Below are 27,848 nucleotides of genomic sequence, written 5' to 3'. Positions count from 1 at the left end.
TTATACTGAACATACTTTTTTATAATTTTGGTTAAAATAGTCTACATATTTTTATTGTTAAGATGACTTGACAACTATAGGCTGTACTCGTGATGGGTGCCACCTTTCTCGCACATCTGATGAAATCACTGTTTTCACATTGATTTGAATTAATTAATATTTATCGATATTCCAGCACATCGGCTAATGGGTGTCAAGCAAAGATAAGTATGAATATGAGTATTTACATTAAAAATTATATAAAAACGCAATGTAAATAGATGTGGGAAAAGTACATATAGTACACAATTTAGGTAAGTATATTTTAAAATATTCCATTTTGGGATCCTTAAAAATCTAAATGTTTTATAATCTTTAAAATTAATTTTTATGGAATTAAAGATTCCAACACACTTCTGTTTCTCGTCGGTTTCAAATGCTTACACTCCATAAAAATGTGGCGTACAGTCGGTGTGCACTGGTAATTTTCATACTGAGTAGGAGGGTCCTTTTTGAAATAATAAAATTAATTAAATGTGTATGATCGATGCCAGCACAAATGATTTTAGAAATTCAAATGTTTTTAAAATTTTAAAATAAAGTTTTGGTGAAATTTAAGATTCCACCAACTTTTTGTTACCAAATATATATATTTTCTCCCCGGCTTCAGATGATTACTCTCCACCAAAATGTGGCGCACAGTCAGTGTGCACAGGTAATGTCCGCACTGGTGAGAAGGATCCTTTCTAAAATAATATGACTTAAATCTGTGTGGCCGATGCCAGCACAAAGTAATACCAATCCACCTTTCCAGCAGCGATAGTGATTTATGCCCGAATGCCATCTCAATCATCTAATTGTCCAACGAGGTCTGTCTTGTGCAGGTTTCGTCAAAACAGACTTCAAGTCTTCCTATAGAATGTATTCTCCTGTAGACAACAATGACCTTGTCAAATCGATCCATTGAGTCGTTTTTGTACGGAGATACGAATTTTGATTATAGTAACGGTTTTGTCGTTCAAATAAGCTATATAAACAATTATATCTTTTCACCACAGCCATCTGTCGTCCAAACTGCAAAAACGGAGGACACTGTGACAGACCCGGTCACTGTAACTGCCGCTCTGGTTATGACGGATACAGATGTGATGGACGTAAGTATCTACACTAGAATGCAGTGAGACACAGAGGATAATAAATTAGTTGCCAGTTATAAACAAAGAATGTCCCGAATGAAAAAAAGAGGACAAATTATTTGCAAGAAAGCTAGAATCGTCACAATAATATTCTGTTGTTTTTGGAGTAGAATTTGCAAGCGAATTGAGATGGGTTGCAGTATCTATAAGCCTTGATGCACTCAATTTTTATGAGTTATTACCAGCCTTTGTGGTATAGTGGTTAAATCATCGGTCTTTAGACTGGCAAGTACTAGGTTCGCATCCTGGTGCCGTCTTCGACCGGAGCGAGTTTAACGACTACATGGGTAAGGCTTCTCTTTCACAAATTACTAACATCTAATCACTAACACAGACAGAAAGCTCAGGTAGCTTATAGGTTATTGTTGAATAAAGGAAATTAATATTTATGTAATGACACCTCAGCATCTTAGCGACAGCACACACTCTTACAAATGATGCATAAAATACACTAATGCATTTCATTTTCATTTTATTTTGTTTCAGGAGAGTCTACACTTGTCGTTAAACAGAACAAGAACACCAAGTTAATACGAATACGAGTATTGATCAAAATACTCCAGACATACCAGTCATTTCCATTTTGGTATTATGTGCAGTGGCGGATCCAGAAAATGCATTTGTGTGTGTGTGTGGGGGGGGGGGGCAGAGACATACGGTGGAATGCCAAGGGTACTTTGGGGGAGGTTTGGAGGGGGTCGTAAAAAATAAAAATTAATATATAATAAAATTATAACTATCGCAAAATATAGGGGGGGGGGGGGGCGGGCCCCTGCCCCCTCCTAAATCCGCCTCTGATATGTTTCTGGAACATAGCAGATAAATACCTAATTATGAAAGATATCTGTACTACAATAACAAAGCTATCTGAACTCATCTTTTTATGTCCACTAGTCGAACTTTTAATCACAATAGCCTTGATGCCGTCACGTTAATTCTGTTTCAGTGCAATGTTCACACCGGACAGCGTGTTACCCTGGCATGTGTGAACGGAATCCGGACAGAACCACCACTACCTGTACCTGTGAGGATGGATTCGGCGGACCTAAGTGTATCAACAGTGAGTTGTAACAAGCTTATTTAGTTTTTAATAATTATGCATGTTCAGTTGTCATTTTTCATTATTATTATTTCTGTTAACATTGTTGGTATTCTTATTTTAAGAGTTCTAACTATTATAATTATTACGAAATGAGAAACACAAGTACGGCCATTCCAGGAAAGTATTACAATTACTATGAAGGAAATGCGATAATGTCAAGACTATGATATGGCTAAGAAAACACAAACTTTTTAATTTTTATAAAGCTCATCAATCTAGAACTTAAATCGTAAAAATTACCCACCTAATTATCTTGGTTTACAAAAATACTATTTTGATAGCGTCACACACGTGACGTTAAACAAACCCTTATTAACAGAAATTTAGGTACTAAAATATAGAAAAACAAGTATTATACTTCAGAAAAGATTAAAAGGTGATAATTTAAAAGTAAGAATGTTCAACTGAACAGCGAGAAGCTACGTATGAATATGCATATTGACATGCATATTGAATTAAAGAACTGAACATATAATGATTTCATTCAATACATTTAATACATGTGTATACTCTGTCAAAAAAGAAACACATAGGCGAAATAATCATGTAATTGTCTCTTTAATACAAAGTGGCATAATTTCGTTATTTATGATTGTATCACAGTCAAATTTGTCATGAGTATGTGACAATGTTCGTGCTATGGACTAACGGCAGTGGAGGCGTTTTCGTCACCAAACAGCGTCGCACGAGGGCCCTGAAATCAGTACCTTGTGTGGCCACCAGCAGCAGCAATCACTGCGCGACATCTCCTTGGCATAGACTGAATGAGTCTCTGAATCCGGGCACTTGCAATCCTAGCCCATTATTCCTGCAGTGCATGTGACAGTTGCGGAAGCGTCTGAGTCTCTGGGTCACGCTGGCATACACGTCTGTCCAGTTCGTCCCATAGATATTCAATGGGGTTGAAATCTGGCGATCTTGATGGCCATGGCAGCACATTAATGTTCTCATTCTGTAGGAAATCCATTGTTACACGTGCCGTATGCTGCCTGGCATTGTCGTGCTGAAAGGGTTCTCTCTGTCGATCCAAAATGGGAAGCATGTGACGACGAAGAATTTCATCCCGGTAGCGTACAGCTGTCTTGTACGAACACAAGTTCACTTCTGCCGGTGTATGAGATGGCTCCCCACATCATGACACTCCCTCCACGGAATCTGTCAACTTGGGCGACGCAGTTGTTGGCAAAACATTCATTGCGGCGTCTGTAAACACGTTGTCGTCCATCACATCGCGGTAGAAGGAAACGTGACTCGTCGCTGAACCATACTCGCCACCAGTTTCCCAAGTTCCACCCCTGTACATTCGTGGAACACGTAATTATCGATGTTGACGTCGCAGGACGGGGCCAACATACGGTCTCCTAGCCCGTAAAGCAGCTTATCGAAGTCGGTTCCGGATGATTTGTGCAGACACCATTCTCAAACCAGGTATGCGCCCAGCAGTGTTCGTTGCTGTGCAGAACCCGGATGTAGCGATCTTGTGCTGCAGTTGTTATGCGAGGTCTTCCACTTCTGGGCCAGTCTTCATCTGATTGAAACTGCTGGTACCTGTCCCAGAGACGTGAAATGGTGCTTTGATGGACGTTCATGTGACGTGCAACTCCTGACTGCGATACACCTAACTGGAGGCGGCTTATTGAAATGTTTCGATTCGGCAGGCTTAGTCTTGGCATCTTGTAACTCGTCTACGTCGAAATGGAAATGAGGCATCATTGCGAGCATTGCAGCTTTAAATACCCATCACTACCCCAAACGTTTGCCCCAGTTTCACGTGCATTCGCCAAAATCTGACCATTTCACGCCGATTTCCTACAATTGTCGCACAACGTGCCCCAACGTGCGATAAATTTGTTTAGGGTGCATTTGAGCATGCTGTCCCATTCCAGGAACATTAACAAACATGGTGATTCAGCAAAATTGTAAAAAAAGCTATATATTATGTAAACTCAAACACTTTTCTTCTTTCCCTATCACCTATGCGTTTCGTTTTTGACAGAGTATATATATGTATATATACACACACACACACACACATATATATCATTTTGGTGGTATAATAAATTCAGTCCCAATCGATGCAAAACGCATACGTAATACCAATACTATTAATATAACAATCACACAATGATAACATTGTTTCTGATTTAAGGTAAACACTTTAACATTTCGATTGAGTACAATGTTGTTGTTTTTTTCACTAAAATTAAATTTGTTATAGAGTAATAAAATCCCAAATATGCAAAGTTAACAACAAAACAAACAAAGATTATTCAGTTCCAGTGGATTAAACTTAATTCACAATCATTAAAATACATTTGTATAAAGAAAAGAAAATCAGTGACAAAACTTCACCTTCAATTAAAGCTAACCCACTACAAAGGTAATCAGACTGGAAACCATTAACTGAAGCACATGCTTTAACATTCTAAATTTACCCAGTCTTGTGTAAATATATAAAAGTGTAAAAGTGGCGAACGTGCGTACATGTATAGTATATATTTTGGGATAGATGTTGATTTAAGCCATATTATTTACAACTTTATAAGATTAGGTGTATCTCGGCCATCTTGGAATTAAATATGGCGGTCATTTTGAATTTTCAAATATAACTTTTTAATCTTTGAAAATAATTTTATCTGGATGTATCAATTCGACAAGAACAAAACTTGATGCACCTGATCGTTTGGCTGGGCATAAAAAACCCCACAAACAAACAAATAAACAAATCTGCCCACTAGTGTTTCGCTGTCATCTAAGACTTGGGTAAATGTCAATTAAACAAGCTTATCCGGAAAAGCAACTAGCCAATTTTCTGAAAAATTCGAAACAAATGATAAGGCACGGATATACGTTAATATTAATTCCTGCCAATTTCGCATCCTTATTAGCAGCAAAACTATGGCCTGAAGTAATCAGGAAAGTGATTTTTTTTTATAGTTCTTTGGCGTGATGGATTCAAGTTATAACGTTCAATATTATTCTTTCGATAGCAACACATATGATGTTCGTTGCATTGATGCAGTTATGATAAACAGATACCTTTACAAAATCTCTTTATAGATTATTACATTTTCTTGATTGAAAATGCAAACGAAGATAGTCAAATTGTTTTTTGGCAATAAATTTGAGATGGTCAGATTGTATCTTGGCAATATATTTGGTGTTAGTAGTTTTATTTAAGCCAATAAATTATTATTATTATTATTATTATTATTATTATAGTGCCAGCAAAATCAGCACCTGATATCAACACCATTCAGGCTAGAATGTCATTTTGGATGAGAGGAATAACCAATCCGATGGAAAAATACTCCCTCTTGGTGGATTCGACCAATAAGAAGGAGACTGATTTCTTATGGACCAATCGAGCTCAGTTTAACTGGATCAACATCACAGCTGTCAGTCAGTACATGGGAGATGATCTCCCGCCAAAACCAGCTTGGATAAAAGAAGCCAAATTCGGCATAATAGACGCTGAAGTGAACATCCGGTTAACTAAACTGTCCTATCAAGGTATTCTTACATAACTTCCATTCAGTGTTAGATTAATTCTGATCGATATTTAATCTTAACGGCCAGTAAGATTTGTAACCTCTGTCAGTGGATGCAGTACATTATTATCGCCTGTCCAAATGAACTCTCAGTTGACCAATTAAAACACAACTGGCATACCTTCGACTGTAGCCTTAAATACCCCGTTTACAATTTACAAAGATACTTTTAAACAGACTAATTACTCATGACATTTTTACACCGGACAGTTTTGGGTTACAATAGGCATTCAGGCTCCTTTTTGGGGAGGGGGGGGGGGGGGGGGGGGGGGGGGCAGGCTGATTTTTATTGCCCGAATGAAACGAAAATATCCGAATCTGGAACACAACGTATATTTATATTCGCATTACTACCACGATGCTACATAGGATTCCAAACAAATCAGTTTGCATTTTTACATGGATTACAACTAATATTGTGAGTCGAATGACGGAAATACATGGTGAAGATTTCAAGCTAGCTCATTTTGCCCCTCCCCCCTCCCCCAGCACTGGGGGAATGACCGCCCCCTCCCCCGATCCCCACCTCCACCCAGTCTCGAACGCTTATGATGTTCCTGACGGCCAGGTATAATAATACCGAGACCCTTTCCCCAACTCGTCTCTTATGCTTATTTTAGGGATTTTCACGAATCATATATATGTAATAAGCAAAATATCGGAAATAAATTCCAGAGGACTAGGAATATTAGGATTGAAAGTCCCGTGGACTAGGAGTACCAGGAATAAAAGTCCCACGGACTTACATTCCTCGGAATGCACGTCCCACAGACTTACATTCCTAGGAATACAAGTCCCACAGACTAGGATTCCGAGGAATGGAGGTCCGATCGGACAAAGATTAAGAAAATCACAAGTAATCAGATTGTGACTTACCGTCAAAATATAAACTTATAAAACATATTATTAAAAATTATGTTGGTGTATATAGAAGTTGTCTTTTGCTGTTCGCCAAATGTTAAGTTTTTTGGAGTTACCAGTTTTCATATATGTGTGGCTGCATGACAAAAGGTGCCACATGGTCAAAAAAAAGAAGAAGGTGTTTTTGAAGGAATAAGATAAAGCACATTCTACAGAGCAAAATTCTGTTTTAATTATAAAAATCGGATGAAAACTTTCCGAAATATTGAACTTTTTGTACAGACAATTATGATTTTTTTCCAAAGGACCATCTTTGAGAAAATGAAGTCCGAAGTTTTACACTAAAAAAACTGATTCATTATTGCTTGAAATCTTCATTAATAATAATAATATATGCCAACCAAGCTATTCTGTACTCTGTAACCACGTAATATTTGTTTTAACAGTATATGCCATCGACAAGAATTTATATTGAACCTCCATTATACATCCCCCCCCCCCCCCTTAAAAAAAAAAAAAAATGCACAATAGTATCCACCATCAATAAAATGAGAAACTATCAGTGCTCACACCAAATATGAATGCTATGACTAGACAGGAATATTTAGTCAAATATAAGTCAATAGTTCTCCAGCTTTGAACATACAGTAAGTTCTCACATACCAGGTTGTAACACGGCCAGAGTAATGAGCCCGATGACCACCTCGATTTCAGTAAATAGATTCGTTTGATTCGAAATCCGATTCTGACTCACTCTGATCCCTACTTACAAAGTAGTCCATAATAATGTCTTGTATTATATATATTTTTTAAAAACAAATTTGGTCTACATATGTTTCTTTTCTTTGTGTTGAACACATGGACATATAGCCTACTTTATATCCGTAGTTACATTATATACTTTTGAAAAAAAGCAAGATATTCGTCCAACTTCAATATGCTAATAAAAATGTAAGACGATTACAAAAATTCACTCACATATCTGATCCACAAGTCTATGACCTAATTTTTTATATTTTGACATAGAGATTTCAGACAACAATAATCTTAACAGACTCGTACACTTATCCATCACACTTTCTCGTGTCTTTCTGGCAGCTCGTGTAAATTGCAGAGTATAAAAAACGGACATCTAATTTGTCGGACTAGTATTTCTGTCGAAGGAATTTAAGTCCAGTAGGAATACAAGTCCTCGGATAAAAACAACTTAAAAATAAACCAGGTATAAAAGTCCGGGTAGGACTATGGTTCCTAAGCTATGGAGGTCTGATAGGACTACTGTTCCTCGGAACCGAGGTCCAACGGACCTTGGTTCCCATGGACCTGCGTTCCTTTTACATTGGCTCCCACCCAACGCGCGTTTAATGACTCAGTGGGTAGATGTAAGGCCACTAACCGACTTCTCTCTTAATAACAACTAACTCACTGTCCTGGATAGACAGACCAGCCAGCATGCTTGAACCGTAATCGGATATAAGCACGAACATAAATATTAAGGAATGAATAAAGGTATCGAGTAACATACCTTTTCAGTTTCACATACAGTGCGCTCGGATCTACTGGAGTTGACAAGAAGCCAAAAGCACATTGGGTTTGCAAAAAGTGATGACTTAAGCAAGAGGTTGCAAGCAATGTGTCTGCTCACGATGGAAAACTATTTCCCCCACTTTTTGTAAAGTGCATTCACTGCTAATATACAACTTCCATTTGAGTAGTTGCATGTAGACCCCCCTCCATGTAAAATGGTATGGATGGTGATTCATATTTGAAAACGTTATTCAACCATTTATTTGTCACCCAAAATTCCTTTATTCCTAATCTATCTCAGTATATCTTGCACCCATTGCTACATATTCATTTCTGGAAAAAAAGAGAAGGAACATAGTATTTGTGTAACGGCACTTCAGAATATTTTAAAGTAAAGCTATTTATTGTTCATCCATACTTTGCCTAGAGAGAGTGAAATCAAACCCACTACCGTCACATAAAAGCGAATGCTGTAGTCCCCCTACTCACCATGCAGGAGGGATGATGATGTAGTCCCCCTACACGCCATGCAGGAGGGATGACGCTGTAGTCCCGCTACACGTCATATGGAGGGATGATGATGTAGTCTCCTACACGCCATGCAGGAGGGATGATGCTGTAGTCCCGCTACACGTCATGCAGGAGGGATGATGATGTAGTCTCCTACACGCCATGCAGGAGGGATGATGCTGTAGTCCCGCTACACGTCATGCAGGAGGGATGATGATGTAGTCTCCTACACGCCATGCAGGAGGGATGATGCTGTAGTCCCGCTACACGTCATGCAGGAGGGATGATGATGTAGTCTCCTACACGCCATGAAGGAGGGATGATGCTGTAGTCCCGCTACACGTCATGCAGGAGGGATGATGATGTAGTCTCCTACACGCCATGCAGGAGGGATGATGCTGTAGTCCCGCTACACGTCATGCAGGAAGGATGATGCTGTAGTCCCCCTACACGCCATGCAGGAGGGATGATGCTGTAGTCCCCCTTCACACCATGCAGGAGAGATGATGTTGTAGTCCCCCTACACGCCATGCAAGAGGGATACTGCTGTAGTCCTCCTACACGCCATGTAGGAGGGATGACGCTGTAGTCCGCCTACAAGCCATGAAGCAGGGATGATGCTGTAGTCCTGCTACACGTCATGCAGGAGGGATGATGATGTAGTCCCCCTACACGTCATGCAGGAGGGATGATGCTGTAGTCCCCCTACTCGTCATGCAGGAGGGATGATGATGTAGTTCTGCTACACGTCATGCAGAAGGGAAGATGCTGTAGTCCCCCACACGCCATGTAGGAGGGATGATGCTGTAGTCCCGCTACTCGCTATGAAGCAGGGATGATGCTGTAGTCCCCCTACACGTCATGCAGGAGGGATGATGCTGTAGTCTCCCTACACGCCATGAAGCAGGGATGATGATATAGTCCCGCTACACGTCATGCAGGAGGGATGATGCTATAGTCCCCCTACACGCCATGAAGCAGGGATGATGCTGTAGTCCCGCTACACGTCGTACAGGAGGGATGATGCTGTAGTCCCCCTACACGTCATGCAGGATGGATGATGCTGTAGTCCCGCCACACGTCATGTAACAGGGATGATGCTGTAGTCCCGCCACACGTCATGAAGCAGGGATGACGCTGTAGTCCCGCCACACGTCATGAAGCAGGGATGATGCTGTAGTCCCGCCACACGTCATGAAACAGGGATGATGCTGTAGTCCCGCTACTCGTCATGCAGGAGGGATGAAACATCATTTTACGGATCTCCTGTGGGAGTGGCGGTCCTTCTAAGGACCATGAAAACATCCACGACTGTCTAAAGCATCCTTTCGACTCTGCCTTGAGCAAAGATACGATTTTCATTACGGAATACGGTTTGGTCATTCCGATTTATAGAAATGTCCCACAGATACAACACATACCACAGCCTTTTGTTAGTCACTCAGAATATCTCGATCTGTCGAAAAAGTTCGTTCGATTCCATTTCCAATTACACCTCTGTCGAGCACTTTACCATTGAAGTACATCCCACCCTCACTGCGGTTCTGACGTTATTCTTAATACATATAGGCGTACGGGCTCCCATTTGTGTAGGGGGCAGTCTGGGTTTTGCCCGAATCTATATACCCGAATCTGGGTAACAACATTTATTTATATCTGCATTACTACAGCTATATAGGGTTGCAAACAAATCGCTACGCATTTTACATGGATTACAACTAATTTTGAGGGTAAAACGATGAAAGGTTTGAGGTTAGCACGTTTTGCCCGAATATCGCTATAATTTTTGCCCGAATTTGAAGATTTGCCCTCTCTGTCGTACGCTTATTTTAATTAACATCTACGTGTACGATCATGGTCTTATTTCTACTTTATGTACTTCAGTTGAAAAGCTAGACTCGGTCGCTAATCATTCATATTTTAAATTACCTTGTTTGTTTAAATTTATTATTATTATGATTTTTAGATACTAGCAAATTTGTTAGCAAAGATGAAACTCTGAAGTGTAACCGGACCTTTACATCTTTGAATATTGGTACACGATCACCTGCCCCGGATGTCGTAAACTGCAGTATCAGTCTTCCAAACTTTGACAGGCAGCTGGAAAATGGCGACAGGTAAAAACGCGTGTTGTTTGTTTTGCACCTTGATGCATCATTATATCATAATTCTAACGCATTAGTGCAGATATGACTGGCATTTAATTAAGCTGTATGATCATGATCGGCAAAAAATTTATTAGAAAGTTCATTAGAACGCTGATTAGAAGTTAATGCACATGATTGAACACAGGGGCAAACGATTACACAGACAGAAAAAATGCACGCACACGCACGCACACGCACGCACACACACACAAACACACACACACACACGTTCCAGATATTGGACATTTGGTCTGAATATGAAGAAAAAGCCAGTAGCCAGGATTTTATATTGGGGGTGGGGTGGGGGGGGGTGGGGGGGGGGGGGGCGCTATTAGGAGCCATCTATGTATGTATATATGTATGCATGCACAATTTTATAAAATTTAATATATTTAAAAAAACCTTCATTTGCTTGTTGATAAAGAAACCGATGTAAGTTTAATCGTGAGAAAGTGAACACTCAGCAGCGACTGGTTGTATCAACATTCATTTCTATCTATACAACTTGCAATTGTGTTAATTGTTTCAACGAACATATTTATATTCTGTTCATTTGTTAATTTGAACTTTCTAAAGGAATATATCATACTATTTTTAGACTGACCGTGACCTTCACAACTAAAAGTGGCGGATATCGTAGACTGGTGGATACAAAACATCCTTACTGGACATATGAGACACACGATTTTAACGGACATGTTAAAGTTAAGGATGTTGAGTTCCGGTTTGATACAGCTAAACCAAAACACTGTAGACTTAAAAATCCGTCCTGTACAGATGAAATATTTAGTGTGGATAATGACATACATGTCACAAACGTAAGTTACCTGTCATCAAATGAAAGTTTGAAAAATGTTCTTGTATACAAAGCGATTTTTATATAACAAAAAGCAAGACATAACACACTACAACCCCTCCCCAAATCTACAAAACAAACAACCCCTCCAAAAAAGAAAAATCCCAACACAATCTCCAATAAAAAAAAAAACCCCAAAAAAAAACCAATAACCAAGAACAAAGACCCCACCCAAACAAACAAAACAAGACTTCATTGGGCAATAGTTTGTTCAGATTATGTAACAGAAACCATGGTGAAGTGAAAGAAAAATTCATGGCCGAATTTTCGAAGACCGAAAACTGTTTTTCTTAGATGCAGATGTTTAAGAATTTTACAACACCAGTCTATGTAAATTCAAACCCAGAGTCTAGTCTAACTGGATCCCTGCTTATAAAACTTAAAACCAGACTCAATCTCTAATGACGTCGCACACATACAATTTGTATGGCATTCTCATGACATTAGTGTCTCAGACTCTATTAGCGTCTCGAGTCTAGACTCTAAAAGTTGTATAAGCACCAGGCCAGGATACTTGTACATGTATTTTTCCATAATCAAAACCAGACACTCTACTATTAAAGTAGTTCCTAAGTTTGATCAGGATACTTGTACATGTATTTTTCTAGAATCAAAACCAGACACTCTGCTATTAAAGTAGTTCCTAAGTTTGATCAGGATACTTGTACATGTACTTCTATAATCAAAACCAGACACTCTGCTATTAAAGTAGTTCCTAAGTTTGATCAGGATACTTGTACATGTATTTTTCTATAATCGAAACCAGACACTCTGCTATTAAAGTAGTTCCTAAGTTTGATCAGGATACTTGCACATGTACTTCTATAATCAAAACCAGACACTCTACTGTTAAAGTAGTTCCTAAGTTTAATCAGGATACTTGTACATGTACTTCTATAATCAAAACCAGACACTCTGCTATTAAAGTAGTTCCTAAGTTTGATCAGGATACTTGTACATGTATTTTTCTATAATCGAAACCAGACACTCTGCTATTAAAGTAGTTCCTAAGTTTGATCAGGATACTTGTACATGTATTTTTCTATAATCAAAACCAGACACTCTGCTATTAAAGTAGTTCGTAAGTTTGATCAGGATACTTGTACATGTATTTTTCTATAATCGAAACCAGACACTATAATATTAAAGTAGTTCCTAAGTTTGATCAGGCTACTTGTACATGTATTTTTCTATAATCGAAACCAGACACCATACTATTAAAGTAGTTCCTAAGTTTGATCAGGATACTTGTACATGTATTTTTCTATAATCGAAACCAGACACTCTGCTATTAAAGTAGTTCCTAAGTTTGATCAGGATACTTGTACATGTATTTTTCTATAATCAAAACCAGACACTCTGCTATTAAAGTAGTTCGTAAGTTTGATCAGGATACTTGTACATGTATTTTTCTATAATCGAAACCAGACACTATAATATTAAAGTAGTTCCTAAGTTTGATCAGGATACTTGTACATGTACTTCTATAATCAAAACCAGACACTCTGCTATTAAAGTAGTTCCTAAGTTTGATCAGGATACTTGTACATGTATTTTTCTATAATCGAAACCAGACACTATAATATTAAAGTAGTTCCTAAGTTTGATCAGGATACTTGTACATGTATTTTTCTATAATCGAAACCAGACACTGCTATTAAAGTAGTTCCTAAGTTTGATCAGGCTACATGTAGATGTATTTTTCTATAATCGAAACCAGACACCATACTATTAAAGTAGTTCCTAAGTTTGATCAGGATACTTGTACATGTACTTCTATAATCAAAACCAGACACTCTGCTATTAAAGTAGTTCGTAAGTTTGATCAGGATACTTGTACATGTATTTTTCTATAATCGAAACCAGACACTATAATATTAAAGTAGTTCCTAAGTTTGATCAGGCTACTTGTACATGTATTTTTCTATAATCGAAACCAGACACCATACTATTAAAGTAGTTCCTAAGTTTGATCAGGATACTTGTACATGTATTTTTCTATAATCGAAACCAGACACTCTGCTATTAAAGTAGTTCCTAAGTTTGATCAGGATACTTGTACATGTATTTTTTCTATAATCAAAACCAGACACTCTGCTATTAAAGTAGTTCGTAAGTTTGATCAGGATACTTGTACATGTATTTTTCTATAATCGAAACCAGACACTATAATATTAAAGTAGTTCCTAAGTTTGATCAGGATACTTGTACATGTACTTCTATAATCAAAACCAGACACTCTGCTATTAAAGTAGTTCCTAAGTTTGATCAGGATACTTGTACATGTATTTTTCTATAATCGAAACCAGACACTATAATATTAAAGTAGTTCCTAAGTTTGATCAGGATACTTGTACATGTATTTTTCTATAATCGAAACCAGACACTGCTATTAAAGTAGTTCCTAAGTTTGATCAGGCTACATGTAGATGTATTTTTCTATAATCGAAACCAGATACCATACTATTAAAGTAGTTCCTAAGTTTGATCAGGATACTTGTACATGTACTTCTATAATCAAAACCAGACACTCTGCTATTAAAGTAGTTCGTAAGTCTGATCAACTACGTTGAATCTGGATCAGAGAGAAATTTGCCAGTTATTTAATGATATAATATATGGCATATATTTATTACAGTCCGCGTTTAATAGCCTGCACTACGGAGCAATTTGTCATGACATGTTACGTACGGTATATATTTGATACAATCAATCTTTTTTAACTGCATAAGGTCCAGACATTTTGCAAGTCAATTTACATTACGTATACATTTTACTTGCACCGTCATCCACAACACTAACTTCATATGATCACAATGACTAGACAGGTAGCAAGATACATCATAGTACCTCAGCGCGTTAAAGTTTGAGGTGCATCCAGCGTTTCTTTCCACAGATACCAGTCCTGCTGTTGGTGATAAAAGTAGTAGGCGGGATACTCTGGCCCCATTTAAGCTTATCTCTGACCTACTTAATTTGTCCTAATTACTGACATTGTGCTGACGTGGCCAGAAAATTGTGACCTAGATTTTATGTTCTGTTTTTTTTTTTACGGTCTACTTACACCAACGGCTTACCAGTAAAAGGCCCTCATTTGGGCATGAGCACAATTTCAGTAATTAGGGCAAATTAAGTAGGTCAGAGAGAGAGAGAGAGAGAGAGAGAGAGAGAGAGAGAGAGAGAGAGAGAGAGAGAGAGAGAGAGAGAGAGAGAGAGTGTGTGAGTGAGTGAGTGAGTGTCTGGGGTGCATGAGAGGTGTACCATCAGAAGGCCATATTTGTTCACGTGACCTAGCGCTCATTTGCATAAATGGGGTAAGAGTAGCCAGCCTACTACAGATAAATGTGTCAGGGTTTGCTATCATACAATGTTGTTTTATGTGGCCAGTTAGTAAATCCCTGTAATGTAAACTTAACTAGTTTCAGTGTCGTTCGGTTGCTACTGTTTGGAACTAGGGTAGTCAAAGACGCTTCCCATTATGGCTGAAACGAAAAGGTTAACATACATTTGTTTTCTAAATATAAAGTATAAATGCAAAGCCTAATTTTAAAGCGTATATTCTATTCTATATGTGTACGATTAACTTACATTTGAGTGCAAAGAAGTTATCAACATTATGTTGTATCTTATAACATTAATTTAAGATAGTGATACCAGGGCCCCGAACCCTGACATTACCGTATTTCTTTTCTGGGAGTAATAAACTTTGAAAAACTAAAAAACAAAACAAAGAGACAACAACAACCAAACAACAAAAAATCAACATTATGTTAATTACCGACTGAAAGCTTTTACAGAAAGACCAATTACATTCCATTTGGTCATGGTGTTAGTATGTGATACATGGTACAAAACATCTCACCTTCTGCTTGCCATAATATTTAAGCGTATTAAATACTGTTTTTACTTTCCTCTCTAGTTAACATATTTTATTAATACAAAAGAGGATTATAATTTTACTAAGTTCGTATTTTTAGACTAAATAGGGAAACGTTAGCTATCTTCAGACAACTTAAGAAGCAACTAAAGTCTGATTTTTCTTTCTTGCAGACTCCAATTATTTTGAATTGGAATGGCTGGACTGACACTCTGTCTGGAATGTTCCGCTACGCTTGGGAAGTCTTCAAATTGGTGCCAGACATTAGCGGTAAACTGCACGAGCAATATCCACTGAAACCCTTGAAGATAACGGAAGTGATGCACGCAAACCTTAGTAGCGTGACGCCGTCTTTTCATCCTTCTGAACCCGGGATGTATTCTTTCATCCTAGAAGCATCAGATATGGCAAACAACTCTGTCTTTATCAGACGCTTATGTCTGTATGACCCATCATCTGAAATCACCTTCAATTCCATTGCGCTAAAAATAGATTCCGCTAGAGGATTCGACAAAGATGTCTGGAGTTCTGACGTAACCAATCCACTGGTCGTTAACTGGAAAGATCATTTTGTTAACAAGATTCACGAAGACAACAAACTTCTTAACCTTGTGAAAGTGTATCCACAGCAACTGGAAGATGGCCTGAAGAAAATTACGGATGATGACAATTATGGAGCAAGAACAGTAGCAGCCATCGACAACAGCCGCGGCATTGTCAAGTTCGAGATTGCCCACGCAAAGGACAGTAAAGGAGGACAAGGACAACACGAGCCGACGACTGGATGGAGAACTTTAAGTTCTTCAACTCTGAGCACAACTGTCAGTCCCAATAATCCAAGTCGAGGAGACACCGTCAGTATCTGGGTTCGAGCAACGGACATCACAGATCGAAGTAAGACAGACGTGATCCGGGTTCATTATGATGATTCACCACCAAGCGCATTAAAAACAGTAAAGTTTAAAAGAAATGTTCCAGGCACTTACCCATTTGGATCGAAGTAAGTATATAATTTGCATCACAGCCTAAAGTTCAAGGCTGAGTTTCACGTTAGAGAAGGTACACTCCACGTATGTTAAATTGGAAAATATGTTAATAAATTTGTTTTTAAAAACTATCGACAAGCACTCGGAAAAAAACAAACAAAATAAACACACAAAAAGCAGCTATAGTTTGCAAAATTAATTTTAACTTTTGTCCATACTTTTTTTCAATTGTAATAAAATAGAATTTTAGTTAATGATACAAAAAACCCAAAACAAACATAAACTAATTTTCATCAATCTGAGTTAATTACTTGCTATTATAATTGTATCTTAAATGAAAACATTTATATAATAATAATAATAAAATTAATAAAATTAATAATAATAATAATAATAATAATAAGTAGTAGTAGTAGTATTTGCTGATTTCTGAATAGTAATGTTATACATGATGTATCAGCTTCTATTATTTACATAGATTAGACTGACTGCTTTAATATGTGTGAATATTTGTTTTCATGAATATAATTATACATAACAATCCATTACAGAGTTAATTTGACCATGTTTGACATGGACAGTGGGATTTATCAAGTTAACATGACAACCGTGCGACTGAAGTCAGCTACTAATATGATGTCTCATTCCTACAAAATTCCGACAATACCAGTAAGCGATTGGTTTATTCCAACACTCTTTTAAACATGCATCATACACGCGCACGCATGGAGTCACATACACACATACATGCTCGCTTGTGTATACTGTTGCTGACCTTGGACAGGAAGAAAGTTATTAAGGACATATACTAGTGTTTTAGTTGAGAGCTCTGTCTTGTTCAGGGTTACGTTTTCGATGGTCTAGATCTCGGATAAAGGTTTTGTCGTTCAGACTGCACATCTCTTTCTGCAAAATCCCTTTCTGCTAATGAAAATGTATTTTGAGATTTATTTATGTTCAAGTTTGTTGTTGTTTGACGACACCACTAGAGCACACTGATTAATTAATCATCGGCTATTGGATGTCAAACATTTGATATTTCTGACATGTAGTCATCAGAGGAAACCCGCTACAGTTTTCTTAATGTAGCAAAGGATCTTTTATATGCACTTTCCCACAGGCAGTAAAGCACATACCATGGCCTTTGACCAGTTGTGATGCACTGGTTGGAATGAGAAAACCCCAATCATTTGAATGATCCATCGAGGTAGTTCGATCCTGCGACACAAGCACCTCAAGCGAGCACTCAACCGACTATTTATGTCGAAGACAGTATCACAATGATCGATTATTTTATATCCAGTGGCCGATAATTAATGTGCTGCAGTGATGTTATTAAACAAAAACTATAACTATCATCACTGGGAATGGAAGTCCTCCAATAGATTAGATACGTCTTTTCTAAATACAGTTATTTTAGTTCATAACGTATCTCACATTATTAACTATGGCAGTCCTCCAGTAGATTAGATACGTCTTTTCTAAATACACAGTTATTTTAGTTCATAACGTATCTCTCATTATTACTTATGGCAGTCCTCCAGTAGATTAGATACGTCTTTTCTAAATACAGTTATTTTAGTTCATAACGTATCTCACATTATTACGTATGGCAGTCCTTCAGTAGATTAGATACGTCTTTTCTAAATACACAGCTATTTTAGTTCATAACGTATCTCTCATTATTACTTATGGCAGTCCTCCAGTAGATTAGATACGTCTTTTCTAAATACACAGTTATTTTAGTTCATAACGTATCTCTCATTATTACTTATGGCAGTCCTCCAGTAGATTAGATACGTCTTTTCTAAATACAGTTATTTTAGTTCATAACGTATCTCACATTATTACCTATGGCAGTCTTCCAGTAGATTAGATACGTCTTTTCTAAATACACAGCTGTTTTAGTTCATAACGTATCTCAAATTATTACCTGTGTTAAGAGAAAAAAGTTATGAATATCCTCCTCATCGACCAAAGTAAGCAAATATGTATTGAAAACAATGTCTAGACAAATGTGTGCAACAATTCAGACGGCTTGATATATATTGTGTTGGTGACGTAGGGTGTTAGATTAAATAACGCATTCATGCAGTATAATAATTTTATTTTTGTAGAAGTCAGAATGTCAAGATTTTTTAGAAGACAACTGTTTCTGCTCGAGTGACCAGCCAGACATGTGTCAAAGGAAAACTCAAGTTCTAGATATCGACAACTGCTGGCTGATGGTTGATAAAGATGGACTCAAATCCGAGACCGTTGAATTGCACTTTACGATATTTAATAATGCGCTTCTCTCGGTCACTCGCAAAGTCCAGGTAAGTAATGATTTTCAAAACAAATTTAAAATGGGAACTTCAAGTCAAGACGAGCTGTCTCTTTACATTTGAATATAATAAAAGAGTTAAAAAGTCATTTTGGTATTTTTCAGGTTTCAAATCTGTTGAGCCTGAATGGCACAGAATCTTGTAAGTATTTACAACACTATATAACATTTAATGAAGATAACAAATGAACAATTCACCTCTAAATACATTTAAAAAATAAAAAGGTGATATTTAAACAAATATCATTAATAATAATAATAATAATAATAATAATAATAAATTATTATTATAATTATTATAATTATTATTATTATTATTACAGAAAACTTGAAATAGTTAAAATATAGTTCACTAGAGCTGCTGTGATATTCACAACCCATGTCTATAGTCTCGAAGGATGTCTACACACATTACTTGATTATAGCTGTGATATTCACAACCCATGTCTATAGTTGCGGAGAATGTCTACACACATTACTTGATTATAGCTGTGATATTCATAACCCATGTCTATAGTTGCGGAGGATTCCTACACACATTACTTGATTATAGCTGTGATATTCATAACCCATGTCTATAGTTGCGGAGGATGTCTACACACATTACTTGATTATAGCCGTGATATTCACAACCCATGTCTATAGTTGCGGAGGATGTCTACACACATTACTTGATTATAGCTGTGATATTCACAACCCATGTCTATAGTTGCGGAGGATGTCTACACACATTACTTGATTATAGCTGTGATATTCATAACCCATGTCTATAGTTGCGGAGGATGTCTACACACATTACTTGATTATAGCTGTGATATTCATAACCCATGTCTATAGTTGCGGAGGATGTCTACACACATTACTTGATTATAGCTGTGATATTCACAACCCATGTCTATAGTTGCGGAGGATGTCTACACACATTACTTGATTATAGCTGTGATATTCACAACCCATGTCTATAGTTGCGGAGGATGTCTACACACATTACTTGATTATAGCTGTGATATTCACAACCCATGTCTATAGTTGCGGAGGATGTCTACACACATTACTTGATTATAGCTGTGATATTCACAACCCATGTCTATAGTCGCGGAGGATGTCTACACACATTACTTGATTATAGCTGTGATATTCACAACCCATGTCTATAGTCGCGGAGGATGTCTACACACATTACTTGATTATAGCTGTGATATTCATAACCCATGTCTATAGTCGCGGAGGATGTCTACACACATTACTTGATTATAGCTGTGATATTCACAACCCATGTCTATAGTCGCGGAGGATGTCTACACACATTACTTGATTATAGCTGTGATTTGACTATATATTTCAGTCCTGGGTCCTATGCGTATTCGTAATGAAAGTGTCACCCAGACTGGAGCTAGGATCAGGTGGGACCACGCCCCCGCATGTTACAAACGGACTGAAATGTGGATCAACTACAAGAACAAAGATGGAAAGCTCATAAAGAAGAGTTTACATAAAAACGCAGTGTATGAAGATATTATCGGACTCGAACCCGGTACCAACTACACCATACAGCTGATAACTCAGTATGCAGAGGTGATGAGTGAACCAGTGAACTTTTTACTTGTAACTCGTAAGTATTATCAGTATTGAAAATGTTAGCTGGAGTACTCCGGCTTTCGAGGGCTAGATCATACGGTCTTGATTACGGATAACGTCAATTGCTACGATTCTCTCCTGGGTTGTCATGCCACGACCTGAACAGATCAGGCCATTTTAAGGACTCCTATGGGCAACCTAGGGAGACGTGTCAACACCAAGTAGGTCCACTTAACGAGCTACTCTCGCTATACTAATGTTCCAAAACTATAGGTAGCTTCCTATTTTCCTTTTTGGCGGAGTGTTCAAAATTGTGCCTAATTTCCTTCACAAAAACTGCGCACCCTTTCTTTTTGGCTTAATCCTTACGGGACATTCCAAATTCCATAGCACCATACCACCCTCCGCCTGTTACCAGCCCCAGTTGGACTGCTGGTGCTCCCTTGCACTTGTCAGTGCAGGCGGTCCCCCTCCAACCCACCCTACCCCTTTCCAGTGCTGGACAGGCGTGCGTTACAACAGCTTGCTCTTAATGTGCATGTTAAACACTCTGACCTGATCTGATGGATAACGGTTTTGTCATTCAGATGTGGACGGTTATAATCGCTCTCAGCCGTTGGAAATTACACAGGGCTTTGCCTATCGGCGAGTAGGGTCAATAAGCAAAAATGCCCTGCTCTAATATAACAATAATCCTATGCTTGACGTTAAATACCGTTACACTGATCATTTTCGAGTTCACATAATTATACTACAAGAAGAAAACCCATAGGGTTTCTTCCTGTAGTATGTGTATTAGTGATTAGTTTGTAAACTATTTATTAACGAAGAACTCGAAAATCAATGTATATAGCGTCAAACATAGGATTATTGTTGTATTAGAATGTGAATCTTTGCCTACTATGTGGCAGACAAAAGTCCTGCATTTTAATTATAGAGTTACGTATAACGGCAGAAGAGCGATTACAACCGACCAAATGTTCGGCTAGCTCTCGAACGGCAGAGTCCTCGGACTAAGAAAATCTTCCATTGACGGCTTCATACAGTATTTACTGAACTTAGTAGATCTGTGGCAATTTTTCATTTCATTTCAACTGATTTTCATGCTTATATCCAATTAAGATTCAATCACACTGTTCTGGGCACACCTCAGCTATCTGGGCTGTCTGTGCAGGACAGTGGTTAGTGAGCAAAAAGAGGATGTAATGGTCTTACAATTACACATTAAGTGGTTAAAACTCGCTCTGTGTGGGAGCCTGTACAGGACTGCGAACCCAGTACCTAGCAGCCTTATGGCCGATGGCTTAACCACGACACCACCGAGATTGGTCTCTAGCAATTATAAATCTAGTGTCTTTTATAACCCAATTTGTTGACTGTTATATCACGGCATTGAAGAGTTAGCAACTGGTTACATATCTCGTGCCGATTGGTGATGGGGTAGGTGTTCTATTCAGGTGCTCCCGTCAAACAAAATCGTCGTAGGCTGGCATTCGGACTTGCAAAGGAAAATCCGCTAGGGAACGAATATCATGATTAGAATAATATGATAATGTATTTAATTAAATACCACGTCAGTAGTGTTACAACATCCTAAGTTACAGCTGGCTTGCAATGTGGAACCTATTGTAGTACTATGCTTATACATTTTTTCAAGCTAGTCTTAATAGTGACCACCCTGCTAAAGACAAAACTAGAAGGATATGTTACCCCTGAAGACAAAGCAGAACAGTGGAATGGCAGTCCTACAGCAGAAATGGCAGACGGTAGTCGAATAGGAAGAATGTGTCGCCTTCAGTGGCAATTCTCCTATAGGCGAAGTACTGAGTGACAGTCCTATAAGCGAGGTATATCCATGTAGTGGCAGTCCTCACAGAGACGAAATAATCTTGGAATGAGTCATCTTATAAACTAAACTAGTCATGCAGTGGCAGTCCTCATAAAGGCGAAGTAATCACGGAATGACAGTAATCTTATAAATGAAGTAGGCTTGTGTGATGAGAATCCTCTATAGACGAAGTAATCTCGGTGTGGCAATCCTCTTGTAAAGTGAAGTAGGTGTATGTGGTGGCAGTCTTCATATAGGCGAAACATGATTCATGGCAGCAAAATATTCTCTAGACTTAGTTGTATACAATAGTGCACACGTGCATGTATATGCTTGTGCATGTTTATCACAGTGCATACCTTTTTATTTACAGTCTTTATATAATTTAATATATTTCCAGAAGCTGCATAATTATATATACATGTGTATATTATATATATTCGGAGTCTATATATTTTTTTATAATTACAGTCTGTATTAATTTATATAATTCCAGAGTGTGCATAATTTTGTACACTTCCAGAGTGTTTATAATTTTGTATAATTAGTCTATAATTTTGAATACTTCTAGAGTGTTTATAATTTTGTATAATTACAGTATCTAACGTTGCATACATCCAGAGTGTTTATAATTTTGTATAATTACAGTATCTAATTTTGCATACTTCCAGAGTGTTTATAATTTTATATAATTCCAGAGTCTGACCCAGTATCCAGTGGTCTTAGTGGCGGCTCAGCTGCTGGGGTCTCTTTTGGTAAGTTGCTAGAAATGTCTGATATTTTATACTGCTAATAGACAGTTTACAGTTTTTACAGACTTGCTTGCCGTTTATCTTATTATCAACTAACAACCTAAGAGAAACTGCTGTTCCTAAACTAAAGTCTGAAATAAAGAAAATAAAGATTAAACAAACACACTATAATATTTTACACACGATAACAGAACATTATTTAATATTGTCTTATATTATATTTAATTTAAAAAATAATAATACATTACTAATAATATATAATTCCATGATAGCTAGATTGATTTTCATATTTAAGGTCTGTTAAAACAAGGTCATAACGAGTCAATTACTTTGTATACAAAATATTTTGTCCTATATAGTTTTAAGTAATTACTTGCAATCGATTCGCGAGTGCATGCCATCGCTGCTGTCATACGCGAAATTCGATTTGACCACCCAGTCTTGAGAGTGGCAGTTCTCCTACAGGCTGATAGGAAGCACGTATTGTCCCGGCCCCTGCGCGTGCTGTATCCGCACCGTAAGCAGGGGTGTAACATTCTCTTTGAGAATGGCCAATACAGCACAAATCCCCTTGTTTGTTTTCGAGATATGACTGAAATTTTGAGTAAAAGTCAGTATCTATCTGTGATATTTGTATTTTTGCAGTTCTTTACACTGTTTTTATTTAAATTTTGAATTTTTATATTGATGTTGATCATCACTTTATTTATTTGCATGACCATAGTTTGACACCCAATAGCCGATGTATTTTTCGTGCTGGGGTGCCGTTAAACATTCATTCATTCGTATTGTCCCGGAGAGTGGCAATCCTCCTATAGACGAAGCATATGATAGAGCTTCATGGCAGCAGTCGTGTCTTAGTCAAAACGTCCCTTTTTCTCTACTCTTTTAAACAGTAATTTGTATTAAGCTTTATTGACATTTTTGTTTCCGTAACACCCTTATAATAAGATTGAAGAAAAATATACGAAGTTCTTTCTCATTCCTAATATACTGTTCTTGGAATAACACTGACCTGTTTGTACGTTTAGACACATCGACGGGTTCTTGTTTTGGCAATTGCTTCTTTTATACAATTGTTTGGCTTGAAAACATTAAATATATTAGCCTTAGGTGTACTAATTAATCATTTTAATGAACCACTTTATAAACTATGACATTCTTACCATCATTACTATCATAATAGTGTTCACAAAACGGTTTTGTTCCAGGAGTATTACTCTTAATTGCCTTTGTCCTACTGATTGTCGGATTTCTAATGTGGCGACAAGGGCGAATCCAAACGGTGGGACAGGTCCTGCGGTTCGATAGGTTGGATCATTTGATACAGGTCGTGACACATAATGAAGGGGAGGCTTCTACTCCAGCAGCGGGCAGCAAGGTTAAGAGACAGCCAACAGTCTCCCTTGCTGTTGGTGTGAGTATTCTTATTTCATGTTTACCAAGGTCAATTAGAGACATTCTTTTAGTGCAATATATTGACCTGGTCCTTTATAAAACATACATGCTTGATGGATATTTTGTCTGACTTTTTCATGCCATCCATACGGAAGATAGATAATCTTAAATAATTATAATCAGAGTTTTTCATTTATTTGAATGAGTACTATTCTTAAGACAATAAAACCAACAACACAAAAAACCCACACAAAACCCCCACAAAAACAAACAAACTCAAGAGCAACAACAACAAAAGAAAACATGACAGACTTGCATGATTGTATCTAGAAGAGGGCAGGAAGGAGGCAGTTGCATCTCCAGATGAATACAACTAAGAACCATTTTTGTCAACCAGGAGAAGACTCTGTTAATGCGCCTTGATTTGTTTTGTACTGTAACCTAGTCTAGGTTCGATCCAGTCTTGGTACGGATGTGTATTTTCTAATACTAGATTCAGGATGTTTATACTTAAGGTTAAGGCGTGTAAGGTTAAAACAGATTTTAGCCTTTACCATCCATCCCCCAATCTCATATAGGTGACATATGTTGTCAGCAAAAATACTTGACCTATACATTATACATGATTTATGTTTTGCCACACAGAATAGCACATACTCTCCGGATGATGAAATCTATCTGTACGGAAGCATGGCCTTCGAAGCGAAACAGTCGTGGTATGTCTACCATGACGATCTGACGTTGGTAAAACTCATCCACACAGGACGATTTGCTAAAATATACACGGCCACGTGGAAGGGCGCTCCTAAAGACCACAATGAGGTCATTGCTAAGATGGTCAAAGGTTTGTCTTTCTTTACAACTTTTCGTTCCACCACAATTTTAGGATGCTTTTAAGCGTGTTTTGAAGATAGTTCATGAATAAATGTAATTATGCCATTGCACCATATATTCACAGTTAGATGATAATATTTTACAACATGAAATATTAAAGTGGTACCAGGATAAAACGTTAATTAGGTGACCGTCTCGTAAATCTTCAATACCTATTTCTGAGCTTGTAAATGTTTTAATAAGTATTGAAATAGTTGTTTGATAATAGAAACAGTAAGTGATATGAATGACAAAACCGCAATCCGTGATCAGGGCCGTATCTCTGTAAAATGCAGATTGTGATTCTTGGTGATTCTATAGTTACGAAAGAGTGTATAATCGTAGTTTATTAACTTACATTTATCATTACTGTGTTTCAGATGATCACACAGAAGAAGACGCTCTTATCATGATGGCAAAGATCAACTTTCAAGCCACCGAAGTTGGAGAGCATCCAAACATCTTGCGATTCTTCGGAGCTGTTGTGGACAATGATGAATGTAGGTAGGCGTCGCTATGACACTCTACTTCTAATTTATAATAAATATCAACACAGTAATTCATACACATTTGGCGGATCATTATACACCTTTCCTTTCAGATCTGTACTTCTATTTTTTGTTTAAAAGAGAGATATGAGGTTGATAATATTAATTGTTTATTTTTCTCAATTTGATTCACATGGTATGCAGTAAAACACGGATATTTTTATTTCCATTTCCTTCAGTTTATTTTATAAATCAAATTTGATCGATGCATACCCGGACCACCAACGCATACTGACACTTTAACAAATGAAAAACACGTAATTTTAGAGTTAATAAAAAAACCATGATTATTCCTGCTAACTGGGGGCAGCCATTTTGTTTCGTTTTTGTGACGTCCGGTGGTATAGCTTGGGGCGAAGTGACGTCAGCTCCGTCCATCTGCTCTATACACAGTGTAAACAAACGCTCTAATTTACGACAAGGCGCTTCGCTTTCATCAACCTGACTTGTAAAACAACATAAATGACTTGATTGCATAATAAACTATTTAACTAAATATATTTCAATTTGCATCAGTAGAACGAAATGAAGTTATAGTATTTTTTTTTTTTTTTTAATCCAAAGAAAAAATGCATATTATTAGGCCTATTGCTTAGCTCATTATTATATGGTATGTAGCTCATTATTATGTGGTATGTAGCTCATTATTATGTGGTATGTAGTTCATTATTATATGGTATCTAGCTCATTATATGGTATGTAGCTCATTATTATATGGTATGTAGCTCATTATTATATGGTATTTAGCTCATTATTATATGGTATGTAGCTCAATATTATATGGTATGTAGCTCATTATTATATGGTATGTAGCTCAATATTATATGGTATGTAGCTCATTATTATGTGGTATGTAGCTCATTATTATATGGTATATAGCTCTTTATTATGTGGTATGTAGCTCATTATTAAATGGTATCGAGTTCATTATTAAATGGTATGTAGCTCATTATTAAATGGTATGTAGTTCATTATTATATGGTATGTCGCTCATTATTATATGGTATATAGCTCATTATTAAATGGTATGTAGCTCATTATTATATGGTATGTAGCTCATTATTATATGGTATGTAGCTCATTATTATGTGGTATGTAGTTCATTATTATATGGTATCTAGCTCATTATATGGTATGTAGCTCATTATTATATGGTATGTAGCTCATTATTATATGGTATGTAGCTCATTATTATATGGTATGTAGCTCAATATTATATGGTATGTAGCTCATTATTATATGGTATGTAGCTCAATATTATCTGGTATGTAGCTCATTATTATGTGGTATGTAGCTCATTATTATATGGTATGTAGCTCGTTATTATGTGGTATGTAGCTCATTATTAAATGGTATCGAGTTCATTATTAAATGGTATGTAGCTCATTATTAAATGGTATGTAGTTCATTATTATACGGTATGTCGCTCATTATTAAATGGTATGTAGCTCATTATTATATGGTATGTAGCTCATTATTATATGGTATGTAGCTCATTATTATATGGTATGTAGCTCATTATTATATGGTATGTAGCTCATTAATATATGTAGCTCATATTATATGGTATGTAGCTCATTATATGGAATGTAGCTCAATATTATATGGTATGTAGCTCATTATTATATGGTATGTAGTTCATTATTATATGGTATGTAGCTCATTATTAAATGGTATGTAGCTCATTATTATATGGTATGTAGCTCATTATTATATGGTATGTAGCTCATTATTATATGGTATGTAGCTCATTATTATATGTAGCTCATATTATATGGTATGTAGCTCATTATATGGAATGTAGCTCAATATTATATGGTATGTAGCTCATTATTATATGGTATGTAGTTCATTATTATATGGTATGTAGCTCAATATTATATGGTATGTAGCTCAATATTATATGGTATGTAGCTCACTAGTATGTGGTATGTAGCTCATTATTATGTGGTA

At 37.1% G+C, this 27,848-nt stretch overlaps 1 protein-coding gene across 3 annotated transcripts in view; it reads left to right on the top strand.

Moving 5' to 3' along the window:
* LOC121383106 overlaps positions 1–27,848 on the top strand; it is a 48,724-nt gene that overhangs the window by 14,536 nt on the left and 6,340 nt on the right. The window contains exons 4-17 of one of the 3 annotated variants that reach the window (XR_005959259.1): positions 1,038–1,133; positions 2,122–2,235; positions 5,500–5,790; positions 10,693–10,843; positions 11,472–11,691; positions 15,780–16,606; positions 17,144–17,261; positions 18,710–18,910; positions 19,024–19,060; positions 20,264–20,530; positions 23,023–23,079; positions 24,288–24,493; positions 25,120–25,318; positions 25,728–25,851. Coding sequence is in view for 2 of the 3 variants with exons in the window: in XM_041512890.1 (XP_041368824.1) it covers positions 1,038–1,133; positions 2,122–2,235; positions 5,500–5,790; positions 10,693–10,843; positions 11,472–11,691; positions 15,780–16,606; positions 17,144–17,261; positions 18,710–18,910; positions 19,024–19,060; positions 20,264–20,530; positions 23,023–23,079; positions 24,288–24,493; positions 25,120–25,318; positions 25,728–25,847 (2,904 nt within the window). In the remaining variant the exon portion in view is untranslated. Of the gene's footprint in view, positions 1–1,037; positions 1,134–1,176; positions 1,702–2,121; positions 2,236–5,499; positions 5,791–10,692; positions 10,844–11,471; positions 11,692–15,779; positions 16,607–17,143; positions 17,262–18,709; positions 18,911–19,023; positions 19,061–20,263; positions 20,531–23,022; positions 23,080–24,287; positions 24,494–25,119; positions 25,319–25,727; positions 25,852–27,848 lie in introns of those variants that run through there. The other 2 variants (XM_041512890.1, XM_041512891.1) reach the window with 2 other exon arrangements.

This window comes from Gigantopelta aegis, chromosome 10, assembly GCF_016097555.1.
Source record: "Gigantopelta aegis isolate Gae_Host chromosome 10, Gae_host_genome, whole genome shotgun sequence".
Taxonomy (NCBI): domain Eukaryota; kingdom Metazoa; phylum Mollusca; class Gastropoda; order Neomphalida; family Peltospiridae; genus Gigantopelta; species Gigantopelta aegis.
This window is presented reverse-complemented; position numbering and strand designations above follow the sequence as displayed.